Consider the following 17,779-nt stretch of genomic DNA (forward strand, 5'->3'; position numbering starts at 1 on the left):
CCATCTGTACTGGACCGGTCCTCCAACTTTTACCTCAAATGGTAAATGTACGGGTAGATGCTCCATTGAGTCAAAAAATGATGGAGGGAATATCATCTCAAGTTTGCATATTGTCTCAACGATATTCGTTTCAAGCCTGTGAATGTGATCAACATTCAATTTGCTGGAGCATATATCTCTAAAGAAATGACCGATCTCCGTTAGTGCATCCCATATCCCATTTGGCAACAAATCATGAAAAGCTAATGGGATGAGTGTTTGCATAAACACATGGCAGTCATGACTCTTCATTCCATATAATCTGCATTCCTTCGTATTAACCAGCCTTGATATGTTCGAGGCATGTCCATCAGGGGAAACACAGACTCTTAAGCCATTTGTAGACTAGTAGTTGTGCATTTTTCTCTAACACGAAGCTTGCTCTTGGTTTTGCGACCCGTGACCCATCACAAACCAACTCCATATTTTTACGGTTACAGAACAACGCTACATCCAATCTAGCCTTGATGTTGTCCTTTGTCTTCCCCTTCACATCCTTGACGGTGTTGAAAATGTTCTCAAACACGTTCTTTTCAATGTGCATGACGTCAAGGTTATGACGGAGAAGATTGGTCTTCCAATAAGGAAGCTCCCAAAATATACTTCGCTTCACCCAGTTATGGGTCAAACCAAAACCAGGAAACTTCTACTTACCTGATTGGAGACCAAACACAATGTCACCATACTGTGAAACAACATCAAGCAATTCTTCACCGGAAAGACGCGGGGGTGCAACATCCTTTTCAACTCTGCCAACAAAGAAATCCTTCCTGTTCTTTCTGTACCTGTGATTCGGCGGCAAGAAACGACGGTGACAGTAAAAAAAAGAAGCTTTACCCCCGTTTGTTAGCGTGAATGCCTTGTTGTTCTCCATACAGTATGGACATGCTAGCTTTCCATGCGTGCTCCAACCAGAAACCATTCCATAAGCTGGGAAATCATTGATAGTCCACATCAAAGCTGCTCTCATAACAAAATTATGTTTCCTCGAGATGTCATAAGTCAAAGCTCCATAGGACCACAATTGCATCAACTCATCAATCAACGGACGAAGACAAACATCTATATTCCGACCTAGACTGCTTGGACCTGGTATGACCATAGATAGAAACATGAACTCCGGCCTCATACACATCCCCGGTGACAAGTTATAAACCGTCAGTATGACCGGCCAACAAGAATAAGGAGCAGCAAATGACCCGAATGGGTTGAATCCGTCTGTACACAACCCAAGACGCACATTCCTTGATTCAGCTGAAAAGTGAGGATGCACACTGTTAAAGTGTTTCCAGGCTTCACCGTCAGAAGGATGCACCATCACTCCATCAACCACATGATGTGATTGGTGCCATGTCATGTGCTCAGCAGTCCTTGGTGACATGAATAACCTCTGCAGTCTAGGTGTGATTGGGAAGTATCTAAGTTTTTTATATGCCACGAGAGTCTTTAGTCTTCCAGTTCTGGGTTTGTAATGGGAATGCCCACATGTCATGCATTCGGTCAGCTTAGCATTTTCAAGGTAGTATAACATGCAGAAGTTAGGGCACATGTCAATTTTCTGGTATCCTAAACCGAGGGGTTTCATCATGGACTTGGCAGCATAGAAGTTCTCTTTCAGCCTGTTCCTCTCAGGTAAAATGCTTATCGCCCATTCGATAATCTTGTCATAACCGGCCTTACTCAACCCGTGATCTGACTTGATGGTGAACACCTGTGCTACGGCCGATAATTTACTGTGGTTCGTGCAGCCATCCCATAATGGCTCGTCAGAATCTTTCAACAGATCAAAAAACCTTGCTGCATCTGCATTAGGTTCTTCTTCTATGATTGGACATTTCCTGACATTACCTTCACTCATTCTCATTGCATCTATAACCATATTCCTGTAAGGATTACTGTTCTCTTTTCCAACTTCATGCATGTTGCTAGCACTAGAAGTTGACCCAACCACATGTTCTTCCATGCTCTCATCAGGAACAAATAGTTCTCCGTGTGCATACCAACACAGGTAATCCTCCATGAACCCTTTGGTTAGAAGATGCATCGTTACAACATCTTGATGCAAAAACTTTAAATTTTTACACTTCCTGCATGGACACCTAATACCGCCATCAGTAAAATTCCTCAGGATAGATGTTGCGAAATTAATAAAACCCTGAACACCGTTACAATAATCCATCCTCCGCAATCCTTGGGGTGAGTCCCGATACATCCATGAACGATCATCCATGACTTCTATTGAATCTCTATAAAACATAAAAAAAAATATTGGTTTCTTATGTTAAATATTCACTATCAATTATCCAACAAACTAAAACAACACTTATGTTAAATATTCATTATCAATTATCAACTATCAACGTTATACAAACAAATTTATACATATATAAATTTACAGAAATCACAACTTCGCAATAGAATTGATAACAATTAAAACATACCCGTTAAACAAGCTATAATATAATTCAGTGTAATTCAAACAAAATTTCAACAATTTACAAACAAATATATATAATTTGATAAAATCTAAAACAAACTATAACAACTACAAAATTATACATTCATACAAAAAGTTTCTTTAACAAAATACATATACTAAAAAAACAATAAAATTCACATTTAAAAGTTAAAACTAAAAAGGAAACATTTACTTACAAAAAATGATAAAATCCACAAGAATTAACGGATGTTGTGACCACGTACAAAAGTATAAGAAACTTGAGTGCTAGCTTGTGTTGAGAAGATGAGAGAGTTGAGATGGGTGGTTGGCTGCAGTTTGGCAGGGGAGAGGTGGGATGGGGAAGAAGAAGGGGAAGAAGAAGGAGAAACAGATGAAGAGAGGAAGAGAGAGTGTCGGCGGAGCCAATATATACTGGATTTTCTGACGGAATATTTCTGTCGGTGATTCCGTTGGTGTTAGCGACACGTCCCTGTTTGGCTGTCCGGGTTTGAATCCCTCGGTATTCCGTCGATAAATTCGTCTGAAAAAAATCCACGTCATCCCGCCGTTCCAATTTTCAAAAAAAATTTCTCGCTGTCGGCGATGCCGCTGGTATATACCGACGGAATAATTCCGTCGGTATATACCGACGGCATCGCCGATGGAGTTTTTCCGTCGGGTAATTCCGACAAATTTGGAGACGGAATTATTTCCGTCGGCAATTTTTGCCGACGGAAATAATTCCGTTGGTGTTATCCGATTTTCTGGTAGTGAACAAATATCCAAAAACATTAAATGCACTTATTGCACTCTTACATAGACTTATAATTAAAGTATGGCATTAAATTAACGAAGTGATAATATGTGCTTGCATGGAAAAGGAGATGCTTATCTTTATTATTTTGGAAGTTCTCATGGCACCTTCATTAACAAGAGTCAGGTAACCACCTTCATTAACATTGAACTGTTATTATACAATTGTTGTTGTCCAACCGTTGCTGTCTAGACATTGAACTGTTAATGTCCAACCGTTGATGTCTAGACATTGAACTGTTACTGTCAAACTGTTGCTGTCCAACCTAGACATTGAACTGTTACTGCCCAACTGTTACTGTCCAACCGTTGTTATCTAGACATTGAACTGTTACTGTCCAACTGTTATTGTCCAACGTTGCTGTCTAGACATTGAACTGTTACTGTCCAACTGTTACTGTCTGAACACTCATCATATTTTTAACTATATCTAGAGTTCTAGAACTCCATTTTAAGTGAAATTGATCTTGTTAGAAAGCTAAGACACGAGGCTACAAGTTCTCTAAAGAAAGGAGAGCCCAGTTCTACCTCCAAAATAGTCAAAATTGCTCATTAACTAATCAGTCATACTGCCCTATAAAATCAGTCACGACTCAGTCTCGGTTGGTAACCCATAACTGGAGTTCTACATCTCCAAATTGAGCAAGACCAGTTTCCTTGGTTAGCTAACATCCAAATCTACAATTTCTATGAAGGAATCCGACCCTAATACCCTCATCCTCCTACCCAAACTTTCACAAAACGTTAGGAGACAAGTCTGTCCAGATTCATCACCCGCTTCCCTTCATACAATACTTTCATAAAGTACATACCACACATGAATTAACTTAATTTTAACAATAAGTACTTTTTCCCGAATTCATGTCTAGGAACCCTAACCTATAATTCAATATCAAGGCATCAATTCATTATCAAATTTGAAATGAATTTTTAAGATTATTTTTAGAACACCTTACCCGGTACGAATTAAGATTTTGATCTTCAACCAGTTGAAGATTTTCAACTCCATCCTTTTTTTTCTTCTTGTTCAATTTCTTGTTAATCCCTCGCTCACAAGTGTTTATCCCATCTATAAACCCATAATCTTGGATGGGTTCTTGAAATTTTAGTGTTTCTCTCTTGATTTTGCAAGAATGGGTACAAAACTCCCTATTTTCTCTCCTTATGGTTCCTGCAGATTTTTGGTGAGGAGAGAGTATTTATACTCTATAATTTCTCTTATTTGCATTTAGGCCCCATTTTCTTTAAGTGTATTATTATCTTCAATTAAATCCAACCCTCAACATTATCGGGCTTATTATAATGTCTCGAATTATTTTGTCCGGAAATTATATTCAAAAATTTCTGAATTCCTGTCTTTTATTTAACCATACGCATGAATTTCTTCACTTTTATTTCTCATGTAGTTAGTTTTCAATTTAAGCAACCTTTATTTTTATATTATTTTCCGGGGTTTACAAATTAGCTGATGGAGGAGTAGCAATAGACAAGAAACAGAGTAGACGATTTTGTTACAGAGAAGCAGTAGAGGGGCTGCCGTTTGAAGAATAAATCTATTAAGATAAATTGGTTTTGATACCAAGTTGAAACAAGGTTTGTGATAATTCAGAGGCTTAACCTAATAAAATAGCCACCTCTGCTATTTATATAATTAGGATAGTACATGTGTTATGGTGTAGCATACTACACACGATAAGTCAATACATTAATAATACAATATTTTATATTCTAACACATTCATAATATGGTGATATGTTATATTCATCGATGCAAATCCTGATGGAATGAAGCTGATAATTTATTTATTTTTTGCACACTTTGTCTGTCAATAAATATATCGGTAAAATTATTATCGACATACCACAAATTACCCATGAAAGTTTTTTTAAAGGATGATTTTCGTTGTGAGGAGGTCGGGAAAATTAGTGCTGTGAGTTTAAATATTGAAAAAACATTCCGTCCATCAATCTAAAAAATTTGAAAGTGAGATAGTGCTCTCATCAACAAGCGCACCAAAGTAGAAAACTATTGGCATTTGCTATTAACACGTTTTGTTCAAGAAAAAATGTGGAAGAAAAAAGAGAGGATATGTTTCAAGGCACAACCACTCTATTAATTAGTAAAGATAATTCAGAATAGCAGATCCCCGATAACCAAAAAAGTTAAATGTTCTTGAACTCTTACATAGACTTATTAAAGCACGCCATTGAAGGAAGTGATGATCTGTGCATGTGGAACTGAAATTCAATCTGTGCAGCAGTAGAAGACTGTTCAGTATATCAACCACGCAGATGGCCTAACATTCTGCTAGCAGTGATGCAAGGATGGTGTGCTTTCATACACCAGAACAGGCTCCAAGGTTTTAAAATATAAGTCAAACATTCGAACACGGTTTTTAAGCACAGATCTATTTATATTCAAAGATGGAAATATTGTGGGAAAATAAATTTAATTCCAAGTGTAACAGAAATAAGAAATATTGACTGAATTACAACCCAGTTTGTTGTGCAAGCTTGGCCCATTGTTAGCATACACGCAGAGTAGACAGATATCTGTGTGCATAAATAACTACCGTTAGCGGATAAACTTATGCTTAAGGAGACAATCGTTAGCATAAATCACCGCAGGACAGCTACCAGTACATGGAAAATTAATACGTGTGCTCAAAAATGGAGTTCAAAATTCAAATATGAACAGAATGATAAAGAGTGGGAAATGCATGCTATTAGTTCCATTGCCGAAGTCAAATATTATAAGATACTTCAAAGTCAAAAAAAAAAAGGTGGGGATAAAGCTTGTATTGTATTGCATATAGACAGAAACAGACAGCCCTCCACAGTACCACCACCCACCACCGACGCCCTCCACTAAAAGAGAAACCCAAAGCACACGTTCCTTTCTATAATATTCAAGATCACCAAGTGAGAGGTACTGGGAATTTAAGAAACATTTCAAAAACCGTGTCTCGTAATTACCTTTACAATTAATGCCTCACTCTTCAAAAACCTTGTCTTGTTACCTTTCAAATGCCTATATATAGGGTTACCACTTCAAGCATTTCCAGTCAACAAAACATACTGGTTTCTCATATAGCGAGTGACACGCATAAACATACAGATACATTGAGCCGTGAGAGTATAATCTGGAAATGGCAAGTCCAAGAGTGTTAGGGACTGCTTTCCTGGTCTTGCTTATTGTAGACCTCACCCTTGCTGCTAGGACACTGCAGGCAGTCAGTGGAGGTGGAGGTGGAGGGCAGGGAGGAGGTGGTGGTGGTGGTTCTGGATCAGGACTTGGGTCAGGTTATGGTTCTGGGTCTGGATCCGGGAGCGGTGAAGGATACGGTGCTGGTGGTCGTGGAGGAGGTGGAGGCGGAGGCAGTGGCGGAGGTGGAGGTGGTGGCATTGGTGGAGGCAATGGGTCAGGTTCTGGCTATGGGTCTGGTAGCGGCTCAGGCTATGGTTCTGGTAGTGGGATAGGTGGTGGTGAAGGTGGTGGTGGTGGTGGCGGCAGTGGAGGTGGTGGCGGCGGCGGTCAGGGCTCTGGATCTGGAAGTGGGTCAGGCTATGGAAGTGGAAGTGGAAGTGGAAGCGGGAGTGGCGGTGGCAAGGGTGGAAAAGGAAGTGGAGGAGGAGGAGGAGGAGGTGGTGGTGGGGGTGGAGGATCCGGCTCCGGCTCTGGCTCAGGTTATGGCAGCGGGTCTGGTTATGGGGAGGGATATGGAGGAGGGAAAGGTAATTAAAAGCTTGCCATGAACACAGAGGTTACCTTTTCTTTTGTATTCTGAAATAAAATTGCGAAAGCTCACATGCATGCATATATTATGTTGACGAGCAATTACAAATGTGCTCTTAATGAAGTCACTTTTTAGAGTAAATTTTACTGGTGGAATCACTGACGGGTATACCGACAGAATGTGTCCGTCGGTGATTCCATCGGTCAAAGCCATTATATACCCACTCTGCCGACACTCTCTTCCTCTGTTTCTCCTTCTTCTTCCCCTTCTTCTTCCCCATCCCACCTCTCACCTCCCAAACTGCAGCCAACCACCCATCCCAACTCTCCACTATTCTCAACACAAGCACTCAAGTTTCTAATACCTTGTACGTGGTCACAATATCCGTTTCTTGTGGATTTTATCATTTTTTTGTAAGTAAATCTATTCTTTTTAGTTTTAACATTTAAATGTGAATTTTATTGTTTTTTTAGTATATGTATTTTGTTAACGTATGTACTTGTTTGATTTTTATTTGTAAAAGAAACTTGTAGTATGAATGTATAATTTTGTAGTTGTTATAGTTTGTTTTAGATTTTGTCAAATTATATTTGTTTGTAAATTGTTGAAATTTTGTTTGAATTACACCAAATTAGATGTGTTGTGATGAAATAAATAATAGCTTGTTTAACGGGTCTTTTTTAATTGTTATCAATTCTATTGCGAAGTTGTGATTTCCGTAAATTTATATATGTATAAATTTATATGTATGAACGTTGATAGTTGATAATTGATAATCAATATTTAACATAATTGTTTTTTTAGTTTGTTGGATAATGTCGGGGAAAACCAATATTTTTGTTATGTTTTATAGAGGTTCAATAGAAGTCATGGATGATCGTTCATGAATGTATCGGGACTCACCCCAAGGATTGTGGAGGATGGATTATTGTAATGGTGTTCAGGGTTTTATTAATTTCACAACATCTATCCCGAGGAATTTTATTGACACTACCAGAAAACCAGAGAAAACCAACGAAATTACCGACGGACTAAATTCCGTCTCAAAATCTGTCGGTATATACCTACGGAATACATCCATCGGAGATACGGTCGGTATATACCGACGAAATATTTTTCAGAAGATTTTACCGACGGAATGACAGAGGGATTCAAACTGAGATAGTCGTACAGTGACATGGCACTATCACCGATGGAATCACCGATGGATACATTCCGTCGGTGATTCCATCGGTAAAAACCATTATATACACCCACTGCCGACACTCTTTTCCTCTGTTTCTCGTTCTTCTTCTTTCCCATCCCACCTCTCCCCTCCCAAACTGCAGCCAACCACCCATCCTAACTCTCCACTATTCTCAACACAAGCACTCAAGTTTCTAATACCTTGTATGTGGTCACAATATCCGTTTCTTGTGGATTTTATCATTTTTTTGTAAGTAAATCTATTCTTTTTAGTTTTAACATTTAAATGTGAATTTTATTGTTTTTTTAGTATATGTATTTTGTTAATGTATGTACTTGTTTGATTGTTATTTGTCAAAGAAACTTGTAGTATGAATGTATAATTTTGTAATTGTTATAGTTTGTTTTAGATTTTGTCAAATTATATTTGTTTGTAAATTGTTGAAATTTTGTTTGAATTACACCGAATTAAATGTGTTGTGATGAAATAAATAATTAATAGCTTGTTTAACGGGTCTTTTTTAATTGTTATCAATTCTATTTCGAAGTTGTGATTTCTGTAAATTTATATATGTATAAATTTGTATGTATGAACGTTGATAGTTGATAATTGATAATGAATATTTAACATAAGTGTTGTTTTAGTTTGTTTGATAATGTCGGGGAAAACCAATATTTTTGTTATGTTTTATAGAGGTTCAATAGAAGTCATGGATGATCGTTCATGGATGTATCGGAACTCACCCCAAGGATTGCGGAGGATGGATTATTGTAACGGCGTCCAGGGTTTTATTAATTTCACAACATCTATTCCGAGGAATTTTACTGATGGCGGTATTAGGTGTCCATGCAGGAAGTGTAAAAATTTAAAGTTTCTGCATCAAGATGTTGTAACGATGCATCTTCTAACCAAAGGGTTCATGAAGGATTACCTGTGTTGGTATGCACACGGAGAACTATTTGTTCCTGATGAGAGCATGGAAGAACATGTGGTTGGGTCAACTTCTAGTGCTAGCAACATGCATGAAGTTGGAAATGAGAACAGTAATCCTTACAGGAATATGGTTATGGATGCAATGAGAATGAGTGAAGGTAATGTCAGGGAATGTCCAATCGTAGAAGAAGAACCTAATGCAGATGCAGCAAGGTTTTTTGATCTGTTGAAAGATTCTGACGAACCATTATGGGATGGCTGCACAAACCACATTAAATTATCAGCCGTAGCACAGGTGTTCACCATCAAGTCAGATCACGGGTTGAGTGAGGCCGGTTATGACAAGATTATTGAATGGGCGAAAAGCATTTTACCTAAAGGGAACAGACTGAAAGAGAACTTCTATGCTGCCAAGTCCATGATGAAACCCCTCGATTTAGGATACCAGAAAATTGATATATGCCCTAACTTCTGCATGTTATACTACCTTGAAAATGCTGAGATGACCAAGTGCATGACATGCAGGCATTCCCGTTACAAACCTAGAACTGGTAGAGGGAAGACTCTCATGGCATATAAAAAACCTAGATACTTCCCAATTACACCTAGACTGCAGAGGTTATTCATGTCACCAAGGACTGCTAAGCACATGACATGGCACCAATCACACCATGCGGTTGATGGAGTGATGGTTCATCCTTCTGACGGTGAAGCATGGAAACACTTTAACAATGTGCATCCTCACTTTTCAGCTGAATCAAGGAACGTGCGTCTTGGGATGTGTACAGACGAATTCAACCCATTCGGGTCATTTGCTACTGTTGGCCGGTCATACTGACGATTTATAACTTGCCACAGAGGATGTGTATGAGGCCGGAGTTCATGTTTTTATCTATGGTCATACCAGGTCCGAGCAGTGCGGGGCAGAATAGAGATGTTTGTCTTCATCTGTTGATTGATGAGTTGACGCAGTTGTGGTCCTCTGGATCTTTGCTTATGACATCTCGAGGAAACAGAATTTTGTTATAAGAGCGGCTTTGATGTGGACTATCAATGATTTCTCAGCTTATGGAATGGTTTCTGGTTGGAGCACGCATGGAAAGCTAGCCTGTCCATACTGTATGGAGAACAACAAGGCATTCACGCTAACAAACGGGGGTAAAGCTTCTTTTTTTGATTGTCATCGTCATTTCTTGCCACCGAATCACAGGTACAGAAAGAATAGGAAGGATTTCTTTGTTGGCAGAGTTGAAAATGATGTTGCACCCCCGCGTCTTTCCGATGAAGAATTGCTTGATGTTGTTTCAGAGTACGGTGACATTGTGTTTGGTCTCCAATCAGGTAAGCAGAAGTTTCCTGGTTTTGGTTTGACCCATAACTGGGTGAAGCGAAGTATATTTTGGGAGCTTCCTTATTGGAAGACCAATCTTCTCCGGCATAACCTTGACGTCATGCACATTGAAAAGAACGTGTTTGAGAACATTTTCAACACCGTCATGGATGTGAAGGGAAAGACAAAGGACAACATCAAGTCTAGATTGGATGTAGCGCTGTTTTGTAACCGTAAAAATATGGAGTTGGTTTGTGATGGGTCACGGGTCGCAAAACCAAGAGCAAGCTTCGTGCTAGAGAAAAACACACAACTACTAGTCTACAAATGGCTTAAGAGTCTGCGTTTTCCCAATGGACATGCCTCGAACATATCAAGGCTGGTTAACATGGAGGAATGCAGATTATATGGAATGAAGAGTCATGATTGTCATGTGTTTATGCAAACACTCATCCCATTAGCTTTTCGTGATTTGTTGCCAAAGGGGATATGGGATGCACTAACGGAGATTAGTTATTTCTTCAGAGATATATGCTCCAGCAAATTGAATGTTGATCACATTGAAAGGCTTGAAAAGAATATCGTCGAGACAATATGCAAACTTGAGATGATATTCCCTCCATCATTTTTTGACTCAATGGAGCATCTACCCGTACATTTACCGTTTGAGGTAAAAGTTAGAGGACCGGTCCAGTACAGATGGATGTATCCATTCGAGAGGTTAGATATTACAGTTGCTATGTAATTCATAATTAAATTTTTATTTATTTTTTTTATTGATAATTTTTTATTATATATATATATATATGCAGGTACTTGTTCAATCTTAAAAAAAAAAGGTTAAGAACAAGGCGCATGTTGAGTCGTTAATATGTGAGGCCTATATTGTTGAGGAGATCTCAATATTTATCTCATACTATTTCGAACCTCATTTGAGAACGAGGATCAACCGTGTTCCACGGCATGATGATGGTGGTGAAGTGCCTTTAAGTGGAAACTTGTCAATATTCTCCAATCCTGGACGACCTACACCTAAAAATGCCATGAGGGGAAGATATTTGTCTGAAATAGAGTTCAGACAAGCACACAATTATGTCCTATTTAACTGTGATGAGCTGAGACCTTTTATTAAGTAAGTAGATGTTCGACTTAAACTTTGTCAAGAGTGTATTATTTATGTTTTGTGATATCATAAACTCATATAATTTGGAACAACCTTGCAGGCAACATCGACGATACTTACTGTCCAATAATTCACAGCTGACTGAATCCGAGACCTTTCAATTACAAGATGAACAATTTGCCACATGGTTTATAACACATGTAAGTCCTATCACAAACTCATTATCTCTTGCAATGTAATTAATTGTACGTCAATATTACATAATATCCATTTATTGATTATTGTTGTATTTAATTTACAAGGTTTATCAAATGGGAGGTAGTGCTGCTATTTCACTGTCTTTACCAAGCCTAAGCCCTGAAAGAAAAGTCAAGTGATATAATGGGTATTTTGTCAATGGATATGTCTTTCATACTAAAGAATACGGGCATGGAAGAAAGACATACAACAACGGTGTTTGTATTAAGGGATCGACTTCTAGTGAGTTTGAAGTTGACTACTACGGTAGATTGGAAGAGGTCATCGAACTGCAATATCATAGCGAGTAGAATAGAGTGTTTTTATTCAAATGCTATTGGTATGACACAACTGACAGAGGAATCAGAGTAGATCCTCAATATGGTCTCGTTGAAATCAACTCAAAAGCTAGACACCGCAACGTAAACGACGTCTTTGTTTTCACAAAGCAATGCCAACAAGTTTATTACACATACACCCCTTCCTTTAGATAGGACCGATCAAGAGTTGATTGGTTATCCGTTTTAAAAACAAAACCCAGGGGTCGTGTCGAGGTTGTTCAGGATGAAAACGAAGACACAAGTGTGATAGATGAAGTCTTTCAAGCTAGTGTGTTGGTTGAACCATACCGAGTTGCTCCTTCGATTGACTTAGAAGAAAATTTAGAGTTTTGTGTTTTCAACGATAGTCTTGTTGATGTTGTCGAAGAGGAGTTGAATGCTATTTTAAGCTCTACTAGTGGACTAGAGAATGTTGATGAAGAAGATGATAACTATATTGAAGAGTACGATGAAGCTGATGATAACAATTCAATTGAGAACGAAGATGAAAATTCTGACTAAACATGTTGTAAAACCTTATTTTTATAACGCAATATTTTGGAACATGAAATATTTATTCTTCTTTAATTGCCAGCTCTTGTTATTGTGTTGTGTGTGCTGTAAGTTTGCAATTCAAGATTTTGTGCAGGAGGATAGACAAAAATACATGGAGCAGCTGTAGAAATATTGACAGTTTCACCGACGGGTACACCGACGGCATGGTACCCATCGGTATTTTACCGAGAGTTGAAAAACATTTACGGAATTGTGTCACAATCACCGACGACAATACTAACGGACTGGTACCCGTCGATATTATACCGAGAGTTGAAAAACAATTATGGAATTGTGCCACAATAACCGACGGGTACACCGACGTACTGGTACCCGTCGGTATTTTACCGAGAGTTGAAAAACATTTATGGTCCGTGCCACAATCACCGACGGGTACACCGCTAAATTCACTGACAGTTGGCGTACATCCCGAAACGCACGCCTGTCAGAGGCCTGGTCAGTCTGCACGTTTACCGACGAAGTTGCCGACGTCACGTTTACCAACGGATCGAAAAGTCTGGTGGGATTTTTGAAATTTTTGGTGCGAATATCAATTAATTACCGATGGAATTTAATGTCACCGACAATAACAAATGTTCCGTCAGTAATACCGTCAGAAAAATTGCTATATAAAACCCCCCTCCCCCCATTTGGTTTATTTTTTCTCTCGGCTCTTCATCTCTATTTCTCTTCTCCTCTCCGTTTGTATTTAGTTTTTGGAAGAGGTTTTATTGTTTTTGTGGTAGTTTTAAACATATTAAAAGGTATGTATTCTTCTTTCTTTATCTTTGTAATTTTTTTTATTTTTTTATTTTAATTATGATTATTTTTTTGGTGTTCTTTGTTTTGTGTATTGTTTGTAGATAAAATTTTAAAATCAACACACTATTAAGGTAAGCATTTTTTATTCCTAAATTTATTTTGAATTGATGTTGTGTTTTTTAGTTTTGTGTATTGTTTGTTTTGTGTTTAGGATGTTTTGTGTAGTGTTCTTTAGTTTTTTTCATTTTATTTATTAATTTTATGATATTATTGTTTGTATTGCCATAATTGTTATTGTTGAATTTATGTTTTAAATGTTAACTGAAATATAGAATTAAATTTAATTAGTTTATCTTAATTTTAGGATATTATTATTTGTTATGTTGTTTATTATTTTGATTAATTTTTATTTTTATTTATGAATTTGTATTGATGTTAGTTGAAAATATATAAATGTTGAATTTCTATAAATGTTAGGTTGTATATGTTAGGTTGTATAGAGTTGATTTTGCAATATTTGTGTAATTATCAATATTTGTAGGTATGAAAACTGTGGGTAGTCTCTAATATAGTGGAGGTGCTGTCGATTTTTTTTAAATGATTGAATTTCTATAGATATTAGGTTGTATATATGATGTTGTTGGAGTCAATTTGATTGTGGTTATTGTAAAGATTGCAGATTTGAAAACTGTTGGTAGTCTCTAGTATAGGGGAGGTACTACCGAATTGTTTTTAAATAATCAAAGTTAATTACGTAATAATTTGTATACATTTGTGTAGATGCGTCGAATGAAATCTACAGCACCTCGTCAGCAGACGGTTGCAGCTAGTTCTTCTAGCAGCGAGGAGGACATCTCCTTAGGTGATGATCACGGCGATACATCTACGCCAACTTGTAATGCTGCCTCTTCTAGCGCGGTTTCACAGCGCAGAGGCGGTGTGTCTTCACAGCGGGGTCAATTCTCCCACAAGTACCAGGCACAATGGAAGGATGACCTCTCAATGTAAGTTTGTTTAGGTTTTAGTTTTTTATATACTTATAACATAATTTATGAACAACTAATTAATTTTTTATTATTTAATTTCAGGTTCACAAACATTGAGGCTGCTAGGACAATTACATCGGCGTTTAAATCGTTGATGGAGATTTCATTGTTTCAATGGAGTCAGGTTTCCAGACATCCTGAGTGGAGACCTAATATGGATGCATGGTTTCAGCGATTTTAGGTTGGTGTTAACTTTTAATTTCAACTTATTTTTTATAATTTTATATCTTGTACTATTTTTATTTGAAATGAATTATTTGTATACACAACATAAATTTGAGTAGGATAGGGCTAACAACAATGTTATGAGGAGGGTATGGGAGAATCACGCAGCAACTAGGTAACATCAAAAATAATATTTATTTTTGCTTTATAATTTTATGTTCTAAATTCTAATTTGTTACTTTGGAAGTAGGTTGCGTGATTTTTGGTATGACACCAAAAAAACATCAAAAAGACATGCGAGGGATAACAATCTTGAAGGATGGAATGAGGTGGCGATTTGGCGAGAATTCAAACCGCCATTCATCTCGGGAGATATATGGACAGCATATATTGAGCACATGACCTCAAAGCGGTTCTCACGGCGCTCACAGTCCGGCGCCGACAACCGGAACCGGAAAAATCATGGTTCGGTGACCATGCACACCGGCGGCTCCGTCCCGTTCAACGCACATGAAAGCGGATGGTAAGATTAATTTTAATGAAATATATCATTTATTAATTTGTCGTTGCTTATAAATATATTTAACTTGCAATCTATTTTTTGCTCACAGGCTGCGTCTCTTGGACATGAGCCGAGTCCAATGGAGCTGTTTGTAGAGACGCATGTGCGGAGTCAAGACCGCCAAAAGGGGGTGCAACAATTCGTGGACAACCGTGCTCAGCACTTCGTGATATGTTCGTTCAATCATTTTATTTAGTAAGTTATTATTTTCTTGAATTGAATATGATGATTTTAAAAAAAAATTTCAGGAGACCTATAATAGCTAGTTGAGGGAGAGATATGGGGACGATCCTTCGACCCATCTGAATTTTGATTTGGATTTGTGGATGGAGGTGGGATCGTTTGGTGGACCTGAAAAAAATCGGGTCTACGGGCTCTCCAACACTACGACTAAAAACTTGCAATCGACCCGTAGTGTCTCAACCAATGGGAGCTCTCCATTAGTATCAAGCACCTAGTCTGAGGAGTTCATGGCCTTGAAACAACAATATGAACAACTCTCGACGAATTATGATCAGCTCCGTCAAATGGTCATGGAGATTAGATCAAGGATGGGTGATGATACATGTGCAGCTCCTTTTTGGCCGTACGGTCCCCGAAACAACCAGCCTCCTCCTCCTCCTCCTCCTCCAGCTTCGCCGCTATTCTAGTTTAATTTTGTTTTTTAAACACATTAAATTTGTAATGAATATTTGGATAAATATTATTTAACATTATTTTTATATTTTTAATGTTGAATACAAATTTATTTGTTTATTAAGCTTTTTTACTATTAATAAATTATTTTTTATATATATTTTAAATACATACCGATGGCTTTATCGACGGATCCCGACCGTTGGTATTTTACTGAGAGTTGCCAAACAATTACCACCCATGCCATAATTACCGACGAACATATTCTGTCGGTGTTTACCATTATTATTACCGACGGCATATTTCCGTTAATATTTGACAGAGTTCTGAAACATTTACCGCCATGCCACCATCACCGACGGATAGTCCGTTGGTGATTACTATTGAAAATGTAGATGGATGTATTTCGTCGGTAATGTTCTCGCAGGAATTGTTTTTGCCACGCGTCGCCGTCTGTAAGACCGTCGGTAGTTGGTTTTTTTATTTCCGACATAATTAGCGACGGAATGGGGAATTACCGATGATTAGTATCCCGACGGACAGATTCTGTCGGTGAGAACGTCGGTAATAAATTTACCGACGGATGTCATGCCTTACACCGACGGAATTAATCCGTCGGTAAAACTGTTTAATGGTGTAGTGAACATGTTTAGTACGAGCATGAAAGATAGGATTTGCAGATAAATAAGTAGCGCCGAGATTATCACACCAAATAGTAGGAGCAAAAGCAGAGCGAATCTGCAGATCACTCAATATATAATGAAGCCAGATAACCTCAGCAGTGCCATCTGCCAAGACTTTATACTCAGCCTCGGTGGAGGGGCGAGCAACGGTGCGTTGCTTGTTTGATTTCCATGATATCAGAGTCTGACCAAAGAAGACAAAATAACCACATATGGATTTTCGATCATTAACACTACCTGCCCAATCTGCATCTGTAAAGCCATGTAGATCAAATGAGGAACTGCGAGTGATATGTAAGCCATAAGTAGCCATACCTTGTAGATAACGCAGAATGCGTTTAACAACACCCCAATGAGAATCTGTAGGAGCATGCATAAACTGACAAACTCTGTTAACTGCAAAACAAATATCCAAAAAAGTTAACTGCACTTATTGCACTCTTACATAGACTTATAATTAAAGTATGGCATTAAATTAACGAACTGATAATATGTGTTTGCATGGAAAAGGAGATGCTTATCTTTATTATTTCGGAAGTTCTCATGGCACCTTCATTAACAAGAGTCAGGTAACCACCTTCATTAACATTGAACTGTTATTATACAATTGTTGTTGTCCAACCGTTGCTGTCCAGACATTGAACTGTTACTGTCAAACTGTTGTTGTCCAACCTAGACATTGAACTGTTACTGTCCAACTGTTACTGTGCAACTGTTACTACTGTTATTGTACAATTGTTGTTGTCCAACCGTTGTTGTCCAGACATTGAACTGTTACTGTCAAACTGTTGTTGTCCAACCTAGACATTGAACTGTTACTATTCAACTGTTACTGTGCAACTGTTACTGTCTAGACATTGAATTATTACTCTGCAACTGTTACTGTGCAACTGTTACTGTCTAGACATTGAATTGTTACTGTCCAACCGTTGTTGTCTAGACATTGAACTGTTACTGTCCAACTGTTATTGTCCAACCGTTGGTGTCTAGACATTGAACTGTTACTGTCCAACTATTACTGTCTGAACACTCATCATATTTTTAACTATATCTAGAGTTCTAGAACTCCATTTTAAGTGAGATTGATCTCGTTAGAAAGCTAAGACACGAGGCTACAAGTTCTCTAAGAAAGGAGAGCCCAGTTCTACCTCCAAAATAGTCAAAATTGCTCATTAACTAATCAGTCATACTGCCCTATAAAATCAGTCACGAC

General features: G+C 38.0%; 1 protein-coding gene across 10 annotated transcripts in view; it reads left to right on the forward strand.

Moving 5' to 3' along the window:
• Positions 1-17,779, forward strand: part of LOC112323555 (glycine-rich cell wall structural protein 2) — a 224,948-nt gene that overhangs the window by 203,860 nt on the left and 3,309 nt on the right. For 2 of the 10 annotated variants that reach the window (XM_052452151.1, XM_052452158.1), the window contains exon 4: positions 6,658-7,169. The exons of 4 other annotated variants lie outside the window; for them this stretch is intronic. In XM_052452151.1, coding sequence (XP_052308111.1) covers positions 6,658-7,034 — 377 coding nt within the window. In that variant the 3' untranslated portion in view covers positions 7,035-7,169. Of the gene's footprint in view, positions 1-6,163; positions 7,170-17,779 lie in introns of those variants that run through there. 4 more of the 10 variants (XM_052452155.1, XM_052452193.1, XM_052452170.1 and 1 more) reach the window with 4 other exon arrangements.

This window comes from Populus trichocarpa, chromosome 1 (genome assembly GCF_000002775.5).
Source record: "Populus trichocarpa isolate Nisqually-1 chromosome 1, P.trichocarpa_v4.1, whole genome shotgun sequence".
NCBI classification, from domain to species: Eukaryota; Viridiplantae; Streptophyta; class Magnoliopsida; order Malpighiales; family Salicaceae; genus Populus; species Populus trichocarpa.